Here is a 22,635-nt window from a genome sequence, read left to right as displayed (position 1 = left end):
TCTCAGATGGTGATGTGAAGGCATACAGGAGCGAGATATACCAGCTGGCTGAGTGGTGTTGCAGCAGCACTCAACATCAGTAAGACCAAAGAGCTGATTGTGCACTTCAGAAAGGGTAAGACAAGGGAACACAAACTAGTCCTCATAGAGGGATCAGAGGTAGAGAGAGTGAACAATTTCAAGTTCCTGGGTGTGTCGATATCTCTGAGGACCCAACATACAAAGAAGGCAAAACAGCAGCTATATTTCATGAGGAGTTTGAGCAGATTTGGTCTGTCACCAAAAACACTCACAAATTTCTACAGATGTACCATGGAGAGTATTCTAACTGACTGCATCACCGTCTGGTATGGAGAGGGGGCTATTACACAGGGTCAAAGTAAGCTGCAGAGTGTTAAAATTAGCTAGCTCCATCATGGGTACTAGCCTCTGCAGTATCCAGTCATCTTCAAGGAACTGTGCCTCAGGAAGACAGTGTTCATTATTAAAGTTCTCTGCCACCCAGGACATGACCTCTTCTCATTGTTACTGTCAGGTAGGAGGTACAGAAGCCTGAAGGCACACACTCAGCTATTTAGGAACAGTTTCTTCTCCTCTGCCATCCAATTTCTAAATGGACACTGAATCCATGAACACCACCTCACTACTTTCTTTTGTTTCCTAATTTTGCACTATTTATTTAATATAACTATTATAATATATATACACTTACTATAATTCAGTTTTTCTTTTTCTCTCTTATGTATTGTATTGCAGTGCTACCACAAAGTTAGCAAATTTCACGACATATGCCGGTGGTATTAAACCTAATTAATATTACACGTGAACACGCAGAGAATGCATGTATGTGGATGGGGTACAGGCAAAAAGGATTGGTTTAATTCAGCATCGTGTTCAGTGCAGACACTGTGGGCCAAAGAAGCTATGTCTATACTATGTTTTAGTCAGACACTACACACCCTCCTGAAAGTGTCATAGAGCCTGAAGCAAGAGTTAGAGTGAAAGTTCTTTAACTTCCCAGCCACCTTAACACATTGGTTCTTGCTCTCCAGTGATAAACATTTATTTAATGCCTTTTTTTCGGACATTGAGATTCAAATCTTGCTGATAGGAAAGGTGCTTCCAATGCATAACAGGGCAAGTCTGGACTGACTGAGGTAATAGCAACAAGGTAGGTTCTTTAGCTGTATGGAAATAAGTTACAATAAAACTTTGACAATTCAGTACATGATTGTACAGAAATTACTCATTTGTGGAATGCCATTTTTATCTGTTACCATCCTTATTAAAGTTACTATCTGCAGCTGCATGCACTTGTGAGGTTGTCTGGGTATATGGGCCAGATGAGTGGATGGGATTAGGGCAGACGTTCCCAACCTCTTTTATGCCATGGAGCAATACCATTAAGTAAGGAATCCGTGGACCCCAGGTTGGAATCCCTGGATTAGAGACTTGCTAGGTTTCTGCCAGAGCCAGAGTCCAGAAAGTAGGTGAGGGTCAGACAGCGAACTGTGGTTCAAAGCAGGCGGATGTTATACACTTTCTCCTCTTTCTCACAGCACCTTTAAATTCACTGGGTCCAGTTTCCTACATACTGTACTTTAAATTCATTGGATTCACTGGAAAATTTATGTATCGTGTGATTAAGTGAAGTAACATCCTATTGTGTGGAAGATCTAGGTTCATGAGGTTGATTCCCGGGATGGCGGGACTGTCATATGTTGAAAGATTGGAGTGACTGGGCTTGTATACACTGGAATTTAGAAGGAGGAGAGGGGATCTGATTGAAACGTATAAGATTATTAAGGGCAACACGAGTGAATCTGCAGATGCTGGAAATAAATAAAAACACAAAATGCTGGCAGAACTCAGCAGGCCAGACAGCATCTATGGGAGGACGTAGTGACGACGTTTCGGGCCGAAACCCTTCATCAGGAGTGAAGTAACATGGGATGGTCGAGGGGGGATAAGAAGTGGGGGAGAGGGATGAAGTAGAGAGCTGGGAAGTGATAGGTTGGAGGGAAATGGGCTAGGAGGAAGGTGGAGAATTATGGGAAATAAAAGAGAAAGAAAGGTAGGGCTGGGGGGAGATTATAGTGAGAGGGGAAAAAGAGAAAGAGAACCAGACTGAAATAATAGGTAGGGATGGGGGTAAGGGGGGGCAGGGGTATCAACGGAGGTCTGTGAGTTGGATGTTCATGCCGGCAAGTAGGAGGCTACCCAGGCAGGAGATAAGGTATTGCTCCATCGACCTACGTGTGGCCTCATCTTGACAGTAGAGGAGGCCATGGACAGACATGTCGGAGTGGGAGTGGTCTGTGGAATTGAAGTGTGTGGCCACAGGGAGATCCCGCCACTGCTGGAGGACCGAGCGCCGGTGTTCGGCCAAATGGTCCCCCCCCCCACTCTCGGCTTTCCACAGGGATCGCTCCCTACGCGACTCCCTTGTCCATTCATCCCCCCCCCATCCCTCCCCACCGACCTCCCTCTGGGCACTCATCCCTGCAAATGGAAGAAGTACTACACCTGCCCCCACACTTCTTCCCTCACCACCATCCCAGGCCCCCGACAGTCCTTTCAGGTGAGGCACCACTTCACCTGCGAGTCAACTGGGGTGATATACTGTATCCAGTGCTCCCGATGTGGCCATTTATACATTGGGGAGACCCGCCACAGACTGGGAGACCGTTTCGCCGAACACCGGCACTCGGTCCTCTAGCAGTGGCGGGATCTCCCTGTGGCCACACACGTCAGTTCCACAGACCACTCCCACTCCGACATGTCTGTCTATGGCCTCCTCTAACATCAAGATGAGGCCACGCGCAGGTCGATGGAGCAATACCTTATCTCCTGCCTGGGTAGCCTCTTACTTGCCAGCATGAACATCCAACTCACAGACCTCCGTTGATACCCCTGCCCCCCCTTACCCCAATCCCCATCTATTATTTCAGTCTGGTTCTCTTTCTCTCTCTTTTTTCCCCCCTCACTATAATCTCCTCCCAGCCCTACCTTTCTTTCTCTTTTATTTCCCATAATTCTCCACCTTCCCCCAGCCCATTCCCTCCAGCCTCACTTCCCAGCTCTCTACTTTATCCCTCCCCACTTCTTATTCCCCCTTGACCATCCCATGTTACTTCACACCTGATGAAGGGTTTCGGCCCGAAACGTCGTCACTACCTCCCATAGATGCTGTCTGGCCTGCCGAGTTCTGCCAGCATTTTGTGTTTTTATTAAGATTACTAAGGGATTGGACATGCTAGAGGCAGGAAACATGTTCCCGATGTTGGGGGAGTCCAGAAGCAGAGGCCACAGTAAAGAATAAGGGGCAGGCCATTTAGAATGGAGTTCAGGAAAAACTTTTTCACCCAGAGAATTGTGGATCTATGGAATGCTCTGCCTCAGAAGGCAGTGGAGGCCAATTCTCTGGATGCTTTCAAGAAAGAGTTAGATAGAGCTTTTAAAGATAGCAGAGTCAAGGGATATGGGGAGATGGCAGGAATTGGGTACTGATTGTGGATGATCAGCAATGATCACAGTGAATGGCGGTGCTGGCTCGAAGGGCTGAATGGCCTACTCCTGCACCTATTGTCTATTGTCTACATGCTCAACACCAAAGTCGCAAAGTTGCCGGATTTCAAGAGGTCTAGCTATCGGGAACCTAGAGGGATTGAGTTCAGCTTGGAAACAGACCCTACGGCCCACCAAGTCCATTCGTACTGTTGACCACCAACTCACATCAACCCTGACAGAGATCGACAATAAACAACTTGGAGAATCTACGCATAGAACTAAACTTCTCACTCATGCATGTGGGCACAAGTCCAAGGGCAACTTTGACATTTTAGTTGAAGCAATTTCCTTCCACATAGAGAGAACAGCATAAACACGTTGAAAGGGAAGGTGGTTGACAGCAGAATATAGAACTCAGTTCAGCAGTGACAGCTCAGAATCATGATGAGAATAGTGGGTTAGTAGAAAAGGTGATGATCACAGCAGCTCAAAAGCCATTCTCACAAAACGACACAGGCAGCCCCTGCATAATGGCAGATGGTGGGGTAGAGAATGATGCATTCTTTGCACATGGTCTCGAGCACTCTTTCCATGATGCAAAGTCACGTCATCTGCACACGCATCAAGAAATGAAAACTGTAAATAAATGTTTGTGTTTATTTATTCACTTTATCTCTTTATGCCAATTCTATTAGAGGAAATTTACTCTGCATTTTCAATTTTTGGGTCGTTATTTGTGAATGCTGTAAAGGTGAATTTTTGTAACTTGAATGACCATACTGTGTGAATTGCCTAGAATGTAATTTTGTCTAAATTTCTCCTATTAGAGTAAATAAAACATTTCCTTTGATGTATTCCACCACTAATCCTTTTGTCTTATCCTAACTATTTGGCAGCACAATGCTTGAAGTAAGGTTGCTAAATAGGTTGTTCAACCCACGATAAGGAGGCATTTTCATTGTCCAAAGTAAACTGGCATGTCTACCGCTGAAACAGAAGTTAAGCTCCTCATATATGCTCATCAGTCCACTGATTGAGGTATTACTGCTGAGAATGGTTTGACAATGCAATTCTCAGGCCGGGTACAGCACTGAACAGATCTCACTTTATCAATTCATTTCTCCAACAAATGAACTAGCGAGGCATTTTAATCTTAACTAGCAGCGATGTCGATTTACAGTGGATTTCAATGTTATGTATGGTAGGGGCGGCACAGTAGTGCAGCAGTTAGCGAGATGCTTTGCAGCGCTAGCTGGCACGATGGCGTGTTGGTTAGCACAACCATTTGCAATACAGGCAGCCCGGGTACACTTCCCCCCACTGTCTGTCAGGAGTTTGCACGTTCTCCCTGTGACTGTGTGAGTTTCCTCCGGATACTCTGGTTTCCTCCCATATCCCAAAAATGTACAATTCAGGTTAGTGAGTTGAAAGCATGCTACACTGGCACTGGAGGTGCGGCAGCAGAATCCTCGCTGATTTGATTTGATGCAAAGTGATGTATTTCACTGTTAGTTTCAATGCACATGTGACAAAACTAATAAAGCTAACAAATACCTAAAGGTATCCCCATCGAGATGGCAGACAAACAAAGATACCCATTTTGGCCTAGGGCATTTTCTTATGTAAACTGATGCCTTCAACTTTCATCTCTTGACTGTTAAACAGAAGTTTTCTTCAGGTTATCTTGTTGCAGCGGTAAAAAAATGATGTGGAATATCGGGTACAAGGCCGCATCATCGACCTGTGATGCTTGGCATGTCCCCGCCATATGAAAAATTAAATTTAAAAAACTTTCTGAACACAGCAGGCAGAAACTGGACACACTTACCTGAGAAGGTCCCTTTGGCAAGGCATTCTTTCACTCGATTGGCTCTCCTTACATGGAATGCTTTGGTAATCTCCTGGTTCATGAAGGCCTCATTATTCAAGATATTGGCCACCATCATGCGCAAGTCAAAAACCTCCAGAAGCTCAGCAATGTGGGCAATTTGCATCAGCTCCTTCTCGTTCTCATCCAGCTGACCAGTGTACAAGTAGCGCATCACTGCCCTGAATGCATCAGGATGAACGGAGTAGTCCATTCTGACGACAGTCATCAGCCGACTGTTAAAATTGATAGGATCTTCTGCCACCTCTTCTTGGATGCTAATGAAAGCTCTGCTCCATGATGAGAGGATCTTTCCCCTTTTGAGCCAAGCCTTCGCTCTCGCGCTGTTGTCGTAAGCATTAAGTTTCAAGATGCTGTCACTTGTGGAAGCCCTTAGGCTTGATAATGGTTGGACGGCGGTAACTTCATCTGTGCTTTCACTCACATCAAAACTGGCAGCTCTCATGAGATATTCCCTGCCCTGCCTGTCACTGTGACTCACTGATCTTTCACTGATGGGCTCCTGTTCTTCACTGAGATCCATTAAAAACAAGTCATAGAACTTTGAGGAGGAGGTAGACAAGTAAATCTTGTGAGCATAGATTCTAACTTTGTCCTGAAGCACTAAGATGACATCGGCACAAAGGGGATTAGCTAACAGCAGGGCAGGATGTTCTTCACTAGTAGTGGGTGGGTCGGGGACAGTGATGATGGGGGGAGGCGGCTTGGGAGGCAGGAACGGTGCCTGCAGTAAAGGCTTTTGAACATTTCTTAGGTGGGACTTCCAGAACTGGAGGTGTCGCCTGGAAATCAAGGCAGCTCTGATGGCATTATCAAACACATCCTTAATGCCAAACTGGGCAACCACACTGGTTTCGTAGTAGGGGATTCCAAGTTCTTTGGCAACCTCTCGACCCTTTTCAGGAGGCAAGATCTCATTGTGTTTTATTGGCCTGTGAATCCAAGAGAAATGAAACAAGTTGGATAGGTCATTCAGAAGCTAACATATTAAGCTCATTTGTTAAGGCACAATACTGAAATTTCTCTACAAATATCAAAGCATGCCATCTGAGGGATTTTCAAGTATGCTTCAAAGAAAATATGCACTAGAACTGTACATTGCTTCAGCCAATCTGCATAATAGCTCAGGATATATTGAGGAAGAGTGCACTATTGAATACAGTACACTTCTAACACTGAATATCATGTCTCCAATGAAAGACAGCAAACAGAAAATGGTTGCTTTTTCTTTTAAAGTAACATTCAAACCATGATCTCAATTGTCGGAGTTTTAAATAGGATCAGCGTAGCACAGCAACATTGTTCTAGTGGAAAACATCACTTAAAGATCGAGAGCCAGCAGTCTCCCAAAATTTCTTGTTTTTCAGAAGATGATTTTTTAGTTATGTGGCACCTCCAGAAGCACAGTCATTTTTTTCCTGTCACCTCAGAAATTAATTTGTGCAAATTCCCACATCACCAATGTGACAGTGATCAAATAATCTGCTTCAGTGATTCCAATTGAGGAATAAATATTTGTCAGGACCTGGGGTAATCTTTAGGCCTGCAGGACTCACTACGGAATTCTCTAACTTCAGAAAACTTGCTTTTTCTGTTGTAGCAGGGCTGACCTTTTCTGCTTGTCATTCATCTCTCAAATCTTCCTTCTTTCATTTGGATATTTTTACCTGCCTGGAACATCTCAGAAGACTTGACTATACAATATCATCCAGCCCTCGATATTCTAGCTACATATTTCACAGGAAAAGGAGCTTAACATACTGTACACCCACTGGCTACATTTTCAGTTCAATACAGACATTCCCTTTATTCCAACCTTCTCCACTACTCAGACTAACTTCTCCTTGGATATGATACAGGGTTTTCAACCTGAAATGTTAACTGCTTCCCTTTCCACAGATGCTGCCAGACCTGCAGAGTGTTTTTAATCCCAGGGGTAGTCCCGCTGCTGGTCCTCAGAATAGTAATAGCATCTAAGAGGTCCAGGTAGGAGAACAGTCATTGTTTTATATTTTATGCAAAGAATGGCACTTCTAGTTTGTGCTAAATCCCTTCAGTACTGTAAGGGAATATCAGACTAGTTTTCTTTTCTGGAATTCATGAAGTAGGATTTGACTTAATAAGACCATAAGCTATAGGAGCAGAATTAGGTCATTTGGCCCATTGAGTCTGCTCTGCCATTTCATCATGGCTGATCCATTTTCCCTCAAACCTATAGACATGCAGATAAAGTTGGTACAAAAGTCTAAGGCACATGTCAAAAAAGTCTGTAAAGCAAAGATGCTTTCAAAAATAATGAAATGAAAAGTTTGTAAATATATCAAAAATTACTATAAAGAACAGTAAGCAGTAAAAACAAAACTAAATCAAATCAATATTTGGTGAGACCACCCTTTGCCTTTAAAACTGCACCAATTCTCTAAGGTACACTGTCCTACAGTTTTATAAAAAAATCCGCTGGTAAGTTGGTCCAAGCATCTTGGGGAATTCGCCACAGTTCTGCAGACTTTGGCTGTCTCGCTTGCTTCTGTCTCTCCAGGTAATCCCAGACAGCCTTGATGATGCTGTGAACAGGGTTCTGTGGAGCCACACCATCTGAAACCATATTAAAAAATCTAGGGTGCCTAAGCTTTTGCACAGTATTGCAGATTCTACTAAGTTATATGGGACACCACAGTAGTGTAGCAGCTAGCATGATGCTGTTATCAAATGGGGCATTGGAGTTCAGAGTTCAATTCTGGTATCCTCTGTAAGAGAGTTTGTCTGTTCTTCCAGTGTGTGTGAGATCCCTCCGGGTGCTCCGGTTTCCTACCACTGTCCAAAGACATGCCAGCTAGTAGGTTATTTATTCATTGTAAATCGTCCTAACTTCAGGCGAGGGTTGAATCAGTGGGTTGCTGGGCAGCACGGCTCAGAGGGTCAAAAACAAATAAGAGTAACTGAGATTGTTCTCCATTGAAATGTCACTTAGACACAATCAAATACAGAGAAGCAATAATCACATGATACCGATGTGAATCATTGAAAAGTTAATATAATAGACATGAGATGATAAGTTTAAATCAACTGCATAATATTCAGTTCTACTTAATTCAATAAAACATCAGTCAGGATGCATAGCAGCCATCTGCCTTGACAGCCAACATGGATAACCAAGATTCTGATTTACTCCCCACTTTATTCAATTATTTATTCTTTACTTCCTTGAACGCAGGGACTCATGATGGATTCGTGATCCTCTTTGGAAACTCCCACAAGTTTGAATGAGACTGACGCGGTGAACTGGCAAACAAATCCTGCTGAAAGATTCTACCTTCACATTTCCGTCGTGTACATTTGACTCCAGTCCAAGGCAGGAACTTTGAGTGAGATTCCCAATCCTTAACTCAGCTGGGAAGCAATGGATCAATCATTCTAAGATCTCACCATCATGCACTTTTATTTGGTGGAAAGCTTTATTCTAAATTTATCTTAAACACACACCTGCATTCTTGCCTATGTACATGTTAATGGACGCACCTTGCAAGAGGTCTCCGCGCGCGATTAACTGCTTCCAAGTCCGTGTACCGCAAGTCCAGCTGGCAGCCAACCAAGATGACAGGTGCTCGTGGGCAGAAGTGTTTTATTTCCTGGTACCACATGGTTTTGACGTGGTGCAGCGAGTTGGGATTAGCAATTGAAAAACAAAGTACAACCACATCAGACCTGAAAGCAAAAAGACACAATTACACAAATACGCATATGTGGCTTTGTACAGGATAGATCCAAAATCTCATAAGCTGCAATTTACCTCAGAGACCACCACTCTGTCCAAACAGTGCTTATAGGAGCCTCTTTACACCTATCTTTCTCTCCTGTTTCTATCACACTTCCTTGTCAACGTACTTATTTACTGATTGGGCTAACAAGCATTTCTATTTATGAATAAAACAGATGTGAACATCTGTTGCACATGGATAAAATCTTATAATCAGCTTCAGGTTCCCCTTGCTTTTAGGTAAGTGCACATACCAGTAGAATCATTGCAGGTTGGATACATTTGTCAAAGACAATATTTTTAAAAACACAATATATAAAATATGGCCAAGGAACGTTATTGTAGATTAATTAGGTTAGGCAGATACTTAGAAAGAGACAGCAGTGCCTTTCTGAGAGAAAAAGTGATCAACTTGGCAGCTCCAGCTGGTAGATTGGGGAATATAATTTCACTATTTCATTTGTTCATGGTTAGTTTTGTTCAGGGTATTAGCACTGGACTGATAAAAGGCCTTCTGGTTTTATGCAATCTCCCAGTTCTTTCTTCATAACTGTTAACCCCAAAGGAGGTTTGACAGCTGAGGTACCTTCTTAGGGAAGTGGAGGAATTCAACACTGTTTAAATTTCTCAGAACATTCTGAACTAAAACAGAAAATGCCTTCAACCTGAAATGTTAGCTCGGTTTCTCTCTCTACAGATGCTGCCTGACCTGCTGAGTGCTTCTGGAATTTTCCATTTTCATTTCAGATTTCCAGCATCTGCAGTCTCAGAATATTCCAAACGTTGCGCTAATGTTTGCTTCACTGCTTTTGGGTCAATTCCTCAATTAGATAACTGATTATGGGGGAGGGATTTTCCCCACCGAATCTAACTCAAGCAAGGCCTTTTCACCTTTTGCATTGCTATACCTGCCATAGGCAAACCGTCTGTCCTTGTGATGGTCACCAAATGTATCCCAGAGTCGCAATGATACACTGACATCATCAACTACATCACGGGAACGTTCCAGGACCTACGGAAAACAGAACAAGTTGATTCTGTTGGTGAAATGATTTTATGGAATTTATGTACAAGATCACTAATCCTCGATCTTACACATTCTGTGGTATAGGGCAAGAAAATGAGTTGCAAATGCTGAAGCAATTGAGAACGATTTAAAGAAGATTTAGGCACCTCAGTAATCTTATTACGCAGTAGCCTCCTCCCAACAATCAATAAAGCCACAGGTACACTAGATTACATTGCGACAACAGTGGTGTAAAGGTCAAAAGAAGTTGCCTATATTGGCCCCTGGGATCAGAGTACACCCTGAACACCATATCTAATATTGGTCATTAAAATACAAGGGAGAAATTATGATCTGTTTTCGTGATTGATTTGAAATGTAAAATCATTGTGAAATGGAACTGGCACACAGGATGATGATTTGCTGGCCTCTGAGGTGTGATGTGTGTATGCAGACTAGCAGAGCCTAGGAATTGAATCATTCACTGTGAAATCCATGTTTGACACAGTTGCTGCAAAACTGAGCATGCACGTATGCTGAGGAAGCCAAGTTGTGTATCAGAATCAGAATCAGAATCAGACTTTAATCGCCAAGTACCTATGCACATACAAGGAATTTACTTCCGGCAGATGTTGTCTCTCTGCTCATAACAATAATAATGATAAATATAAATGAAAATATAGATTATACAGACAGGTAGTGCAATCCAAGTACCGGGTAATAGTTAGCCGACAGTTAACCGGCAGTTAACTATTCAGCAAAGTGACCGCAGTAGGGAAAAAACTTCTCCAGTGCCTATTAGTCTCAGTCTGGAGGGATCTGAAGCGCCTACCAGACGGAAGCAGATCAAACAGTCCGTGCGCAGGATGGGGGGAGTCCTTTATGATGTTCCCCGCCCTCTTCTTCAACCTGGAAGAGTACAGGTCCACAATAGAGGGCAGGGAGGCTCCAATGATGCGCTCGGCAGTCCTCACTGTGCGCTGTAATCTGGTTCTATCCTGCTTGGTGGCGGCTCCAAACCACACAATGATGGAGGTGCACAGGACAGACTCAATGACTGCAGTGTAGAAATGCAGCAGCAATTCCTGATTTCCTCAAGAGCCGCAGGAAATACATCCGCTACTGGGCCTTCTTCAGGATGGAGCTGATGTTCTGCTCCCACTTCAGATCCTGAGAGATGGTGGTTCCCAGGAACCTGAAGTTCTCCACGGTGGACACAGGGCTGCTGAGGACTGTGAAGGGAGACATAGTGGGGGGATGTCTCCTGAAATCCACTATCATCTCCTTTGTCTTGAGCGTGTTCAGCTCCAGATTGTTCCGACTGCACCAGAGCGTCAGTTGGTCCACCTGCTGTCGATATGCAGACTCATCACTATTCTGGATGAGTCCGATGATGGTAGTGTCGTCTGCAAACTTCAAAAGCTTCACATAGGGGTTGGAGGAGGTGCAGTCATTGGTGTAGAGGGAGAACAGCAGTGGAGAGAGGACACACCCCTGGGGGGTGCCGGTGTTGGTGATTCGAATATCCGAGGTGACCTGTCCCATCCTTACCTGCTGACTTCTGTTGGTCAGGAAGCTGTAAATCCAATCGCAGAGGTCAGGTGGCACAGTAAGGTGAGACAATTTAGAGCAGAGGGTATGAGGGACGATGGTGTTAAACGCCAAACTGAAATCCACAAACAGCATCCGAGCATAGGTCCCAGGACGATCCAGATGTTGCAGGATATTGTGCAGTCCCAGGTTGACTGCATCGTCTACTGACCTATTTGCCCGGTAGGCAAACTGCAGGGGATCCAGCAGGCTGCTGGTGAGGGACTTCAGGTGGTTCAACACCAAGCGTTCAAAGGATTTCATGACTACAGATGTCAGTGCGACAGGTCTGTAGTCGTTCAGTCCTGTGATGGTGGGTTTCTTGGGGACCGGGATGATGGTAGAGCGCTTGAAGCAAGTCGGAACCTCACTCAGCTCCAGAGATCTGTTAAAGAGCTGAGTGAAGATGGGAGCCAGCTGATCAGCACAGATCCGTATCATTGAATATAAGAGGGTAGCGCAGCAGGTAGAGCTGCAGTCACACGGCTCTGACGACCAGGGTTCAATCCTGACCTCTGATGCTGCTTGGCATTTGTAAGTTCTCTTTGAGACAGTGTGGGTTTTCTCTGGGTGCTCCAGCTTCCTCCCACACCCTAAAGATGCGCAGGTTGCTAGGATGATTAGTCATTGTAATGTGCGTCAGGAGCTGAGAGGAATAAAATTGGAGTCGTGCATGATTGATGTCACTCAATGCTTGATGCCCTGTGCAGGAACAGTGGGCTGAAGGGCCTGTTTCTGTGTTGTACATGATTCTAAGACTTTAAAGGGAGGTTCAAGTGGGATGAAAGGAAGTTATGGGGCCTGTCCTTATTCAAGTTGCTTTTGGTCAGCATGTAACCGATTGATCATCAGTTGTAATGCTTCCATGGTCAAAGGAAGAATTGTTCTTTATAGGTGGGGCAGGAAGGTGGAGTGACAAAGGAGCTTCCTACAGCTCTGATCCCCCCTCAAAAATTCACCTGCACTACTGCAATGCAGTGCATAGATCTTTGTCAGACCAGTAACAGCCACCTCAGGAATTCTGTATCAGCCCTGCCCAAAAGAGTGGGACATCAGAAATGTAGGTTTAAGATTGTGAAACACAGTGTGCTTACTATATGTTCCCATGCTTAAAGCCTGTGATTTACTCTCCGCAGCCCCACGAGAAACAATGTCACTCTGATGCACAGAGCCATCTGGTATGTTTTCTCACATGCCAGAAACGTTGAAGCCCTGCATCTTAACGAAAGAAAAACTGTAAGGATGATTTGCAGTGTGAAAAGGCTGGGGGGGGGGGGGGGGGGGGGAGGGAGGGTAGAAGAAAATGTTGAAATAACAATCTGGAGAGGAGCTGTCTAAGAGGCATAGTTTTAGGGATGTGGAAGATAGCTTACCGGAAAAATTACTTTCTGAACTTTAGTATTATTATTTTACGTCAACCTGAAAGGGCAGGTGAGGGTAGGCTGGCTCAGTACAACATCCAATCAGCGAGTCAATGTGCTGCATTCCTTCACTGCCAATGTGTCATCTTTATATTACACGCTCAAATTTCCAGACCTTGGACTGAACCCACAAGCACCGCAGCCTGGCGAAAGCGCTGCAGGCATTCTCACTGTCTTTTAAATCTGCCTCTCTCAGATCTCTTTTTGATCCCAACACATCGACTAGCTTTCATGTTTGTGCAAAACAGCATAATGGTTGATGATATTTATGTTTTGTAGTTTAACTACATATCAGACTTAAGAATAAACTCTGAACACATTCCCCCATCAGAATGGCAAAGATCTGAAATGATTTATTAAAATGATTTGAGGATATTGTGTATAGTATTGGATTACGACCAAGGTAACAAAGATTAAAATCCTGTGATGGCTACATCTGATGAATTCTGCTACTCTGTGAGCTGCGAGTTATTTCCAATGTTTTCTGTTACAATATAACATTCACAAGCTGCACAGTATTTAGCTTCAGTTTACCAGTCATTTGTATACAACAAATAAAATCCATCAGAGCTGCACGTCTGCTAAAACCTAACTGAGTCCAGTTGGATGTAATCAGAAAAGGGAGCTTGCTGCCTCTACCTGCTTGGACCTTCTATGTGACCAACTCCTCAGGGTAACACGTACAACTCCTGGAACACTCAAAAGGTGCTAGAATGTGGAACATGGAACAGTGCAGCTTCCGAAACAGGCACTTCAGCCCACGATGTTTGTGCCAACCATGCTGCCAATTTAAACTAATCCCAGCTGCTTACATTTGGCCTCCATCCCCTGCTTGTTCATGCGCCTGTTAAAATGCCTTTTAAACAATAGCAGTTCCATTTAATTCAAACATTTTAATGGTAATTACAGCCCAAGCTCATTTAAATTAAGCCCTTTTTTCCCCGTTCCATTATCACTTTGACTTGACCGTGTGCCGACATTTAGTCTGACTCTCTGTTAGAGATCAACTAACCAGACAACACTGATTGTGGCAGCTGACCCTACTTGTCCCTCTGTCAGATTGGCAGAATTCACTCAACAACTGAAATGTAAGCAGAAAGGCTGAAAATACTCAACAGGTAAGGCAGCATCAAAGCGGAGAGAAATAGGCCAAGCTCTCCATCTGGTTGATATCTTACCATAACTGGAAAATGTTATTGATGTAATAACTTTTAAGCAAGTACAGTGCAGGTGAAGGCAGGGAAAGCGTGAAGGAACAGTCTGTGATAGGTTAGAGAATTCTTAATTACACAAAGAATGATGGTGCAAGTGGGAGTTGGACAATAACAAAAACTTTAGGACAGTGTAGTCTGGCAGAAGGAAAAGAGACCTGGCTGAACGGTGCAGGATCCTGAAAGGGATTGATAGAGTGGGTGCCAAGAAACTTCTTCCCGAACCTGGATAACTCAGAGCAGGGGTAATGCAGTCACAGGAGAAGGTGCCATACATTTAAAGCCAATGATTCAGAGGAATTTCTTTGTTCAGATCATTGTAAAGCTTAGTAATTCTCCACACTAATGGGCTGTGGAAGGTCAGCATACAGTATATTCATGATCTAGTTCAATAGGTGTTTAGAATCCAGAGGGATCCTGAGCTATTGAGACCAAGAGGCAAGATGGTCACCATAATAGTTGAGTAGCAGAGTAGGATGAAGGGCCTGTGGGTTACTCTTCTTCCTATATTTAAATATATATTTTCTTTATAGGATGATACTAGAGATGGCGTAAACACAGCCATTAACAATACCTTCCTTCTTAAAAAAAAAACAAAGGCAGCTTAATTCAGTTCTGCGTTCAGCCTGCAGGATTGCAAAGTGCAGTACTCAAGTGGAAGAAATTTGAGCTTTTGCTGATGCGTCATAGCATTGTATGTAAGCATTGCTGTATTTACAGTGTGGATTCTCATGTTCGATTACAAGTTTCATAAGATTTATGAAAGGTGCATTTTGCAATCAACTGGGATTGGCCTTGCTTAGGCTGAAACACATGATAATAAAGTGCATCTATTCCTTACCTCTTGGCAGACCCGGTATTGGTCAATAGCCCAGACTGTTGGTACATGTGTCGCCAGTAGCTGGTATTGAGTCAAGGTGGCATTACATGCTCTTGCACAGATAAGCCTGGTCTTTCCAACTGCATTGTCACCCACAACCACACATTTGATTGTTTCTACATTTGGCCTTTCGTAATCCATATCTCTATCCATCAACTGTAGGCTAGACACAATGAAAAGAATAGTCAGATTAAAAAAAGTACCAAAATGGAAAGTTCAACATAATATTTTTTCTATGTTCCTGAAGGCTGAAGGCTGCTTAGCTAATGATGGCTGTTGGACCAATGTGGCTCTCAGTCCCTTGTTCTGCTTTACCCTCATGTTGTTCTTGAGCTGTGCACTTGAGCAGGGGCAAGTTACAATATTCTAGGTGGTGTGAGAATAAAAAGAAACTCTGGTATGTCACAGATTACAACAGTGACTGTATTTGGCACTATATTCTGTAGAGTTCAGAAGAATGAGAGAAGAATTCATCAAAACATACATAATTATTAAAAATGGTCTTACAGTGTAGAAGGGGGGGGGGATTTCCCTTGGCTGAGGAGTCTAGCACCAGGAGGTACAGTTTCAGACAAGGAATAGAAAACTTAGGACGAAGATAGGGCAAGATATCTTCACTTAGAGGACCCTTGGAATTTTTTACATCTTAAGGTTAAGTAAACACAGGGATTGTGATTGACTGATTTCACAGGATTTGGGGAATCTGGGACAATGGAGAGTGCTGAATCTGACACAATGGAGAAGTTCAAGTGTGGTTTTAACAAATTGTGAAGCAGGTTTGCAGAGTGGAACAATCTTTCTCTGCGCATTTTTATATTCTTATGTAATGTATTTTGTTTGCTTTGTGCATGTTACCATGACGCGGGCGATCATGGTCTTTTCATGACTCTGATTGTTCTTGGCAATTTTTTCTACAGAAGTGGCTTGCCAATGGCTTCTTCTGGGCAGTGTCTTTTCAGGACGGGTGACTCCGGCCATGATCGATATGCTTCCGAGATTATCTGCCTGGCGTCAGTGGTCACATAACCAGGACTTGTGATTTGCACCAGCTGCTCCCTGGCTTCACGTGACCCTGATCGGGGGACTAAGCAGGTGCTCCACCTTGCTCCAGAGTGACCTGCAGGAGGTCCTTTGGTAGAGGAGGATCTCCATGCCACCACCCACACAATGTACCTAACTGTCTGTAAAAATTCCAGGACCTTTCTTTACAAAATACACCACACACGAAAAGCCAATTAAGTTATATTACAAGTGAAGTTTTCTCACAGCTATAATGCAGTTCACAAATACTCATTCACTCTCAAAGCATGAAGACCTTTTAGTTAACCTGAACAATACATAGACTTAATGTGTAGATTTATTGCACATTGGTCTGTGGAAACACTGCGTCAATAATATCACAGGAGTGATTATACCATTTTATGAATATCTCCACACACAGCAGAGACATTAACAATCCTTACAAACTGGGGAAAAAAATCACTTCTTCTCATAAATAATACTTCAAATGCTCTATAATAAATGAAACTGGAAAACTCAGACATCCAGAAAAAAGAAAACCTGTTTATCATCTTACATTTATAAAATGGCTTTATCATTAATCATAAATTTACTGTATTTCAATCCTTCTATTAGTGCAATCGTTTTACAGTGGCAGTGATCATTCCACTGGGGTTTGACTCCCACCACTGCCTGTAAGAAATTTGCACATTCTCCCTGTGACTGCACTGTTTCCTCCGGGTGCTCTGGTTTCCTCCCATACGCTAAAGGGTCGGGGTTCATGAGTGGTGGGCATGCTACCTTGGTGCTAGAAGTGTACCAACACCAGCGGGCTGCCCCCAACAAGGTCCTCGGACTGTGTTGGTCATTGACACAAACTGGTGCATTTCACTGCATGCCTTGATGTACATGTGACACATACAGCTAACCTGATCTTTAATCATTAATACAGGAACATTTCTCCAGCCCAGTGTTATATCCCCTGAGTATAGGACTGATTCTGTCTATTCCTTTTAATGGATATACTATGAGAAGGTCATTGCAACCCAGCACAGCTTTGCTCACTGCAGTACAAGTTACAGAGTACCGGAGAAGTCCAGTCAGCTCCTCAGCCGACTCTTCCAGCAGATGGCTGAAGATCAGGATTCCTCACTGCTCAATGCCACAGCGTTCAGGCAAATGATTGTGAACAAGGACCTTCTGTGGCCCAGCAGACTCAGCTCATCCTTGGCTGAACTCGCCAAGCCACACCGTGAAGTCCTACCACTGGTTTCTGATATTTACAATCTACTTAGCCCAGTTCATTAGTGGCAAAGTTATGGGTGTATGACCTGACGTTTGGCAAAGGCTGGAATCTCCGTTACTTCCATGGAGTTTTAATCAGAAAGTTTAGATTTCAAGTTCTATTCCAAGGAATTCAACTAAAATTGTAGGCTGACAATCTAGCAGCCTATCAAAGGGTGATGAACTATCAAAGGGATTGCTAAACTGAGGCCTCACATTCCACTGTCAATGTACGTACATGTCACCATATACAAAAAGATTAAAAGATTAAAGTCTGTTCTGAGCCTTATCGGCTCATCAGGCCGGTGCTTATGATGGTTTCCGTGGCGTGAAGCGACTGAGAGTACAAGACTACCCCCTGGATAGGATGCCAGTCTATCGTGCGGTTAACCCCCGGCATTTTGCCGTTTTCAGCTGGGTGGACTGGAACAATGTGTGGTTAAGTGCCTTGCTCAAGGACACAACACACAGCCTTGGCTGGGGCTCGAACTCACGACCTTCAGATTGCTAGTCCAACGCCTTAACAACTTGATAGATAGATAGATAGATAGATAGATAGATAGATACTTTATTCATCCCCATGGGGAAATTCAACTTTTTTTCCAATGTCCCATACACTTGTTGTAGCAAAACTAATTACATACAATACTTAACTCAGTAAAAAATATGATATGCATCTAAATCACTATCTCAAAAAGCATTAATAATAGCTTTTAAAAAGTTCTTAAGTCCTGGCGGTTGAATTGTAAAGCCTAATGGCATTGGGGAGTATTGACCTCTTCATCCTGTCTGAGGAGCATTGCATCGATAGTAACCTGTCGATGAAACTGCTTCTCTGTCTCTGGATGGTGCTATGTAGAGGATGTTCAGAGTTTTCCATAATTGACCGTAGCCTACTCAGCGTCCTTCGCTCAGCTACCGATGTTAAACTCTCCAGTACTTTGCCCACGACAGAGCCCGCCTTCCTTACCAGCTTATTAAGACGTGAGGCGTCCCTCTTCTTAATGCTTCCTCCCCAACACGCCACCACAAAGAAGAGGGCGCTCTCCACAACTGACCTATAGAACATCTTCAGCATCTCACTACAGACATTGAATGACGCCAACCTTCTAAGGAAGTACAGTCGACTCTGTGCCTTCCTGCACAAGGCATCTGTGTTGGCAGTCCAGTCTAGCTTCTCATCTAGCTGTACTCCCAGATACTTGTAGGTCTTAACCTGCTCCACACATTCTCCATTAATGATCACTGGCTCCATATGAGGCCTAGATCTCCTAAAGTCCACCACCATCTCCTTGGTCTTGGTGATATTGAGACGCAGGTAGTTTGAGTTGCACCATATCACAAAGTCCTGTATCAGTTTCCTATACTCCTCCTCCTGTCCATTCCTGACACACCCCACTATGGCCGTGTCATCAGCGAACTTCTGCACATGGCAGGACTCCGAGTTATATTGGAAGTCTGATGTGTACAGGGTGAACAGGACCGGAGAGAGTACGGTTCCCTGCGGCGCTCCTGTGCTGCTGACCACCGTGTCAGACCTACAGTCTCCCAACCGCACATACTGAGGTCTATCTGTCAAGTAGTCCACTATCCAATCCACCATGTGAGAGTCACCGCTCACCATATACAACCCCAAGACTAAAATTCTTTCAGGCATTCACAGTAGAACAACAAAAAAATACAACAGAATCAATGAAAAACAACACACAAAGACTGACAAACAATCAATGTGCTAAAGAAGACAATCTGTGCAAATACAAACAGTGTGAGAGCATTATCTCATTTCTGGTTGTGAGTGCTTGCGGTAGTGTTTACCACATCAGAATAGTAACTACACTTTAGTAACTACACTATAAAGTGCTGAAAGGCCCGATGTTATGAATGGCACTCTAGAAATACAAGATCTTATTTCTGTTACAGGGGAATTGGTAGAAAATCCTCAGAATTGTTTATGTTTTTGCTCTCTTTCTATGTCAGGAACTGTGGCATTAGAGACACCTGGGTTAGGAAGGGCATCTATCTATGCAATATGAATAAATCGGAGCAAAGTGCTAAAAAGGCACAGCAAATACAAGTCATCCCACCAGGATTATGCCGACTCGGATTCCAGAAATGTAATCAACCCATCTCTGCTGTCATCTATTTTTCATGTCACTGAACCCAATTCCAAAGGCTATAATAGGTGTGATCTATTTAAGGCTTAGCGAGGGCCTGGGAAACTGGAGCACAGTTGAATTTATTCTGCACACCACATATTGCAGATCTAATTTCAGTTGCTTTAGTCTGGGGCACTAAAAGGCTTTCAGTTATTATGTTACGCTGCATCCATGATATTACAAAAGGCTAAACAAGAAGTGCCGCAACAAAAGCAAGGAATGCTGGAGGCTCAGCAGATCAGGCAGCCTCTTTGGAGAGAGAGATAAACAGGGCTATTGTTCCAGATCTGAGAGTATTCACTAGAGTTAGTTTTTTTTGCACACTTCTGAATACTGCAATAGTCTAAGATCAAGACCTGAGCATTTTGGACTAAATCACCCCAAAGGAGCCACTGCATCTCCCCAATTTTTTGTTGGCCGAGATGCCAGCACTCCCTTGCTGAAGCTTCCAAGTTCAGGCCAATCCAACAGATCCCAGTATATATGGATGTGACTTCCCATGCTGTACTGAACGTTTGCTGAAGGCCATACGACCATATAGTGATAAAAAATAAAAACGGCCCCTTCAGCCCAACTTGCCAACTTGTCCATGGAGACCGAGATTACCACTTGGTCCCATATCCTTGTAAACCTTTGCTATCTATCTACCTATCCAACTTGCTTTTAAATACTGTTATAATACCTTCCCAACCACTTTGTCTGGTAGCTCATTCTATATACACACCAGTCTCTGGGTGAAGAAGTTGCCCCTCAGGTCCCTTTAAACTGATGCCCTTTTGCTTTTAAATCCATTTCCCTGGGAATAAATGGGCTTACCCTACCTCTGCCCTTCATGACAGTATCCACTTCTATAAGGCCACGTTTCAGTCTCCTACATTCCAAGGAATAATGTTGGACCTCTACATATAACTCAAGTCCTTCAGTCCTAGCAACATTCTTTTAAATCTTTTTCCTTTTTCTTGCTTAATGACACATTTCCTAAAGCATGGCAGCCAGAACTTGCATGCAGTACTTCAAATGTGGCCTTATCAACACCTTGTACAGCTATAACCGGTACTCAATATTTTGACCAGTGAAGGCAAGCATGTCCTCTATGCCTGTGATGCCATTTCCAGTAAATTCTTCACCTTTAGTCCGAGATAACACTGCTCAACTAGACCTAAGACCTTACTGTTCATTGTAAAAATCCTGTCCTGGTCTGACTTCCCAAAATGCAACACTTTGCACTTATTTCGGGCCAACTGAAAGTCTTGAATGATACCGTAAGGAGAGTCCGACCACACATTCATCATGAAAACCCCAGAGAGACTGATCCTGGCTCACCTTTGACCTCTGGTCAGATCAGCCCTCGATCCCCTGCAGTTTGCCTACCAGGAGCACACTGGAATTGATGCTGCTGTCATCTACCTGCTGAACAGAGCCTACTCCATTTTGGATAAGCAGAGCAACACTGTGAGCACTGTTTTTGATTTCTGAAGTGCCTTCAATACCACACAGCCCTCATTGCTGGGGGGAAAGCTCCATTCAATGCAGACTGGCACTTCCATTGTATCCCGGATAATGGACTTCCTGACTGTCAGACCACAGCTTGTGCGGCTTCAGAGCTGTGTGTCAGACATGGTTATAAGCAGTACTGGGGCCACACAGTGGACCGTATTGGCTCCCTTCCTGTTTACCCTGTATACCTCGGACCTTAGATACAACACTGAGTCATGTCATCTGCAGAAATTCTCTGATGACTCAACAATAGTTGGGTGTATAAAGGGAGGATGGGAGGATGAAAACTGGGCCCTGGTGGAGGACTTTCTCAAATGGTGCAAGCTGAGTCATCTGCCGCTCAACATCAGTAAGACAAAGCATACAGTGATGGACTAAGCCTGCATTGCTCCCTGTTACTATTGATGGTGAGGACATAGAAGTGGTGAGGACAAGTACCTGAGGGAGCAGCTGGATGACAGACTTGAATGGAACACCAACACAGAGGCTGTGTACAAGAAGGGCAAGAGTTGCCTCTACTTCCTGGGGAGACTGAGGTCCTTTGGTGTACGCGGGCCTCTCCTTCACTTGTTCTACCAGTCCGTTGTCACCAGTACAATCTTCGATGCAGTGGTGTGCTGTTGCAATGGCATCAACATGGCTGATGCCAACAGGCTCAGAAAACTGGTTAGATAGGCTGGCTCTGTTATAGGAGTCAAACTGGACACACTGGAAGCTGTGGTAGAACAAAGAACCCCAAGGAAAATCTTGGCAATTCTGGACAATGTTTCTCACCCTCTGCATGCCAGCCTAGCGGAATAGAGGAGCACTTTTAGTAATAGACTAAGACAACTGCATTGCTCCAAAGAGTGCTATACCAGGTCATTCTTGCCCTTGGCCATTAGAACCAATAATGAGTCAACCTATAGCCGGGGAAGTAATGACCCTGTTAGACTGTTTGAGGTAACTTTTTAAAAATTCTTTCTTACTTCTCTTGTAATATTTGTATACCTGTGCATTGGTAATGCTACTGTGACACTGTAATTTCCTTTGGGATCAATGAAGTATCTATCGATCTGGATTGAACACTATTGGTTGTTTCTCAACCCACTGACCTAGCTGATCAAGATTTCCCTGTAAAGTTTGATTACTTTCTTCACTGGCTACAACACTAACTACTTTAGTGTCATCTGCAAATTTGTATGTCTTGTATACCCTCAACTAAAATCATTTATGTCAATGGGTCCATCACCAATCTCTGGAGCACACCACTTGTCACTACCTCCAAAGCAAAAACAAACTTCTCCCATTCTGACCTTCCAGACTAGCATTCCATATGGCATCTTGTCAAAAGCCATGCTAGAGTCCATATAGACATCCAGTGCCCTGCCCTCATCAATTTTCTCAGTTACTCCCAACAAGAGTTAATAGCTGAAGAAAATAAACATACTTACCCT

At 43.8% G+C, this 22,635-nt stretch overlaps 1 protein-coding gene across 3 annotated transcripts in view; it reads right to left on the bottom strand.

The window, feature by feature from the left end:
- LOC140734457 (rho-related BTB domain-containing protein 2-like) overlaps window positions 1-22,635 on the bottom strand; it is a 90,209-nt gene that overhangs the window by 55,091 nt on the left and 12,483 nt on the right. For 2 of the 3 annotated variants that reach the window (XM_073058438.1, XM_073058431.1), the window contains exons 2-5: window positions 15,225-15,426; window positions 10,064-10,167; window positions 8,918-9,103; window positions 5,339-6,330 (exon numbers count right to left, since the gene is read on the bottom strand). In XM_073058438.1, coding sequence (XP_072914539.1) covers window positions 5,339-6,330; window positions 8,918-9,103; window positions 10,064-10,167; window positions 15,225-15,416 — 1,474 coding nt within the window. In that variant the 5' untranslated portion in view covers window positions 15,417-15,426. Of the gene's footprint in view, window positions 1-5,338; window positions 6,331-8,917; window positions 9,104-10,063; window positions 10,168-15,224; window positions 15,427-22,635 lie in introns of those variants that run through there. The other variant, XM_073058449.1, reaches the window with a different exon arrangement.

This window comes from Hemitrygon akajei, chromosome 1, assembly GCF_048418815.1.
Source record: "Hemitrygon akajei chromosome 1, sHemAka1.3, whole genome shotgun sequence".
NCBI classification, from domain to species: domain Eukaryota; kingdom Metazoa; phylum Chordata; class Chondrichthyes; order Myliobatiformes; family Dasyatidae; genus Hemitrygon; species Hemitrygon akajei.
The sequence above is the reverse complement of the archived record's forward strand: the minus strand, read 5'-3'. Positions and strand labels throughout refer to the sequence as shown.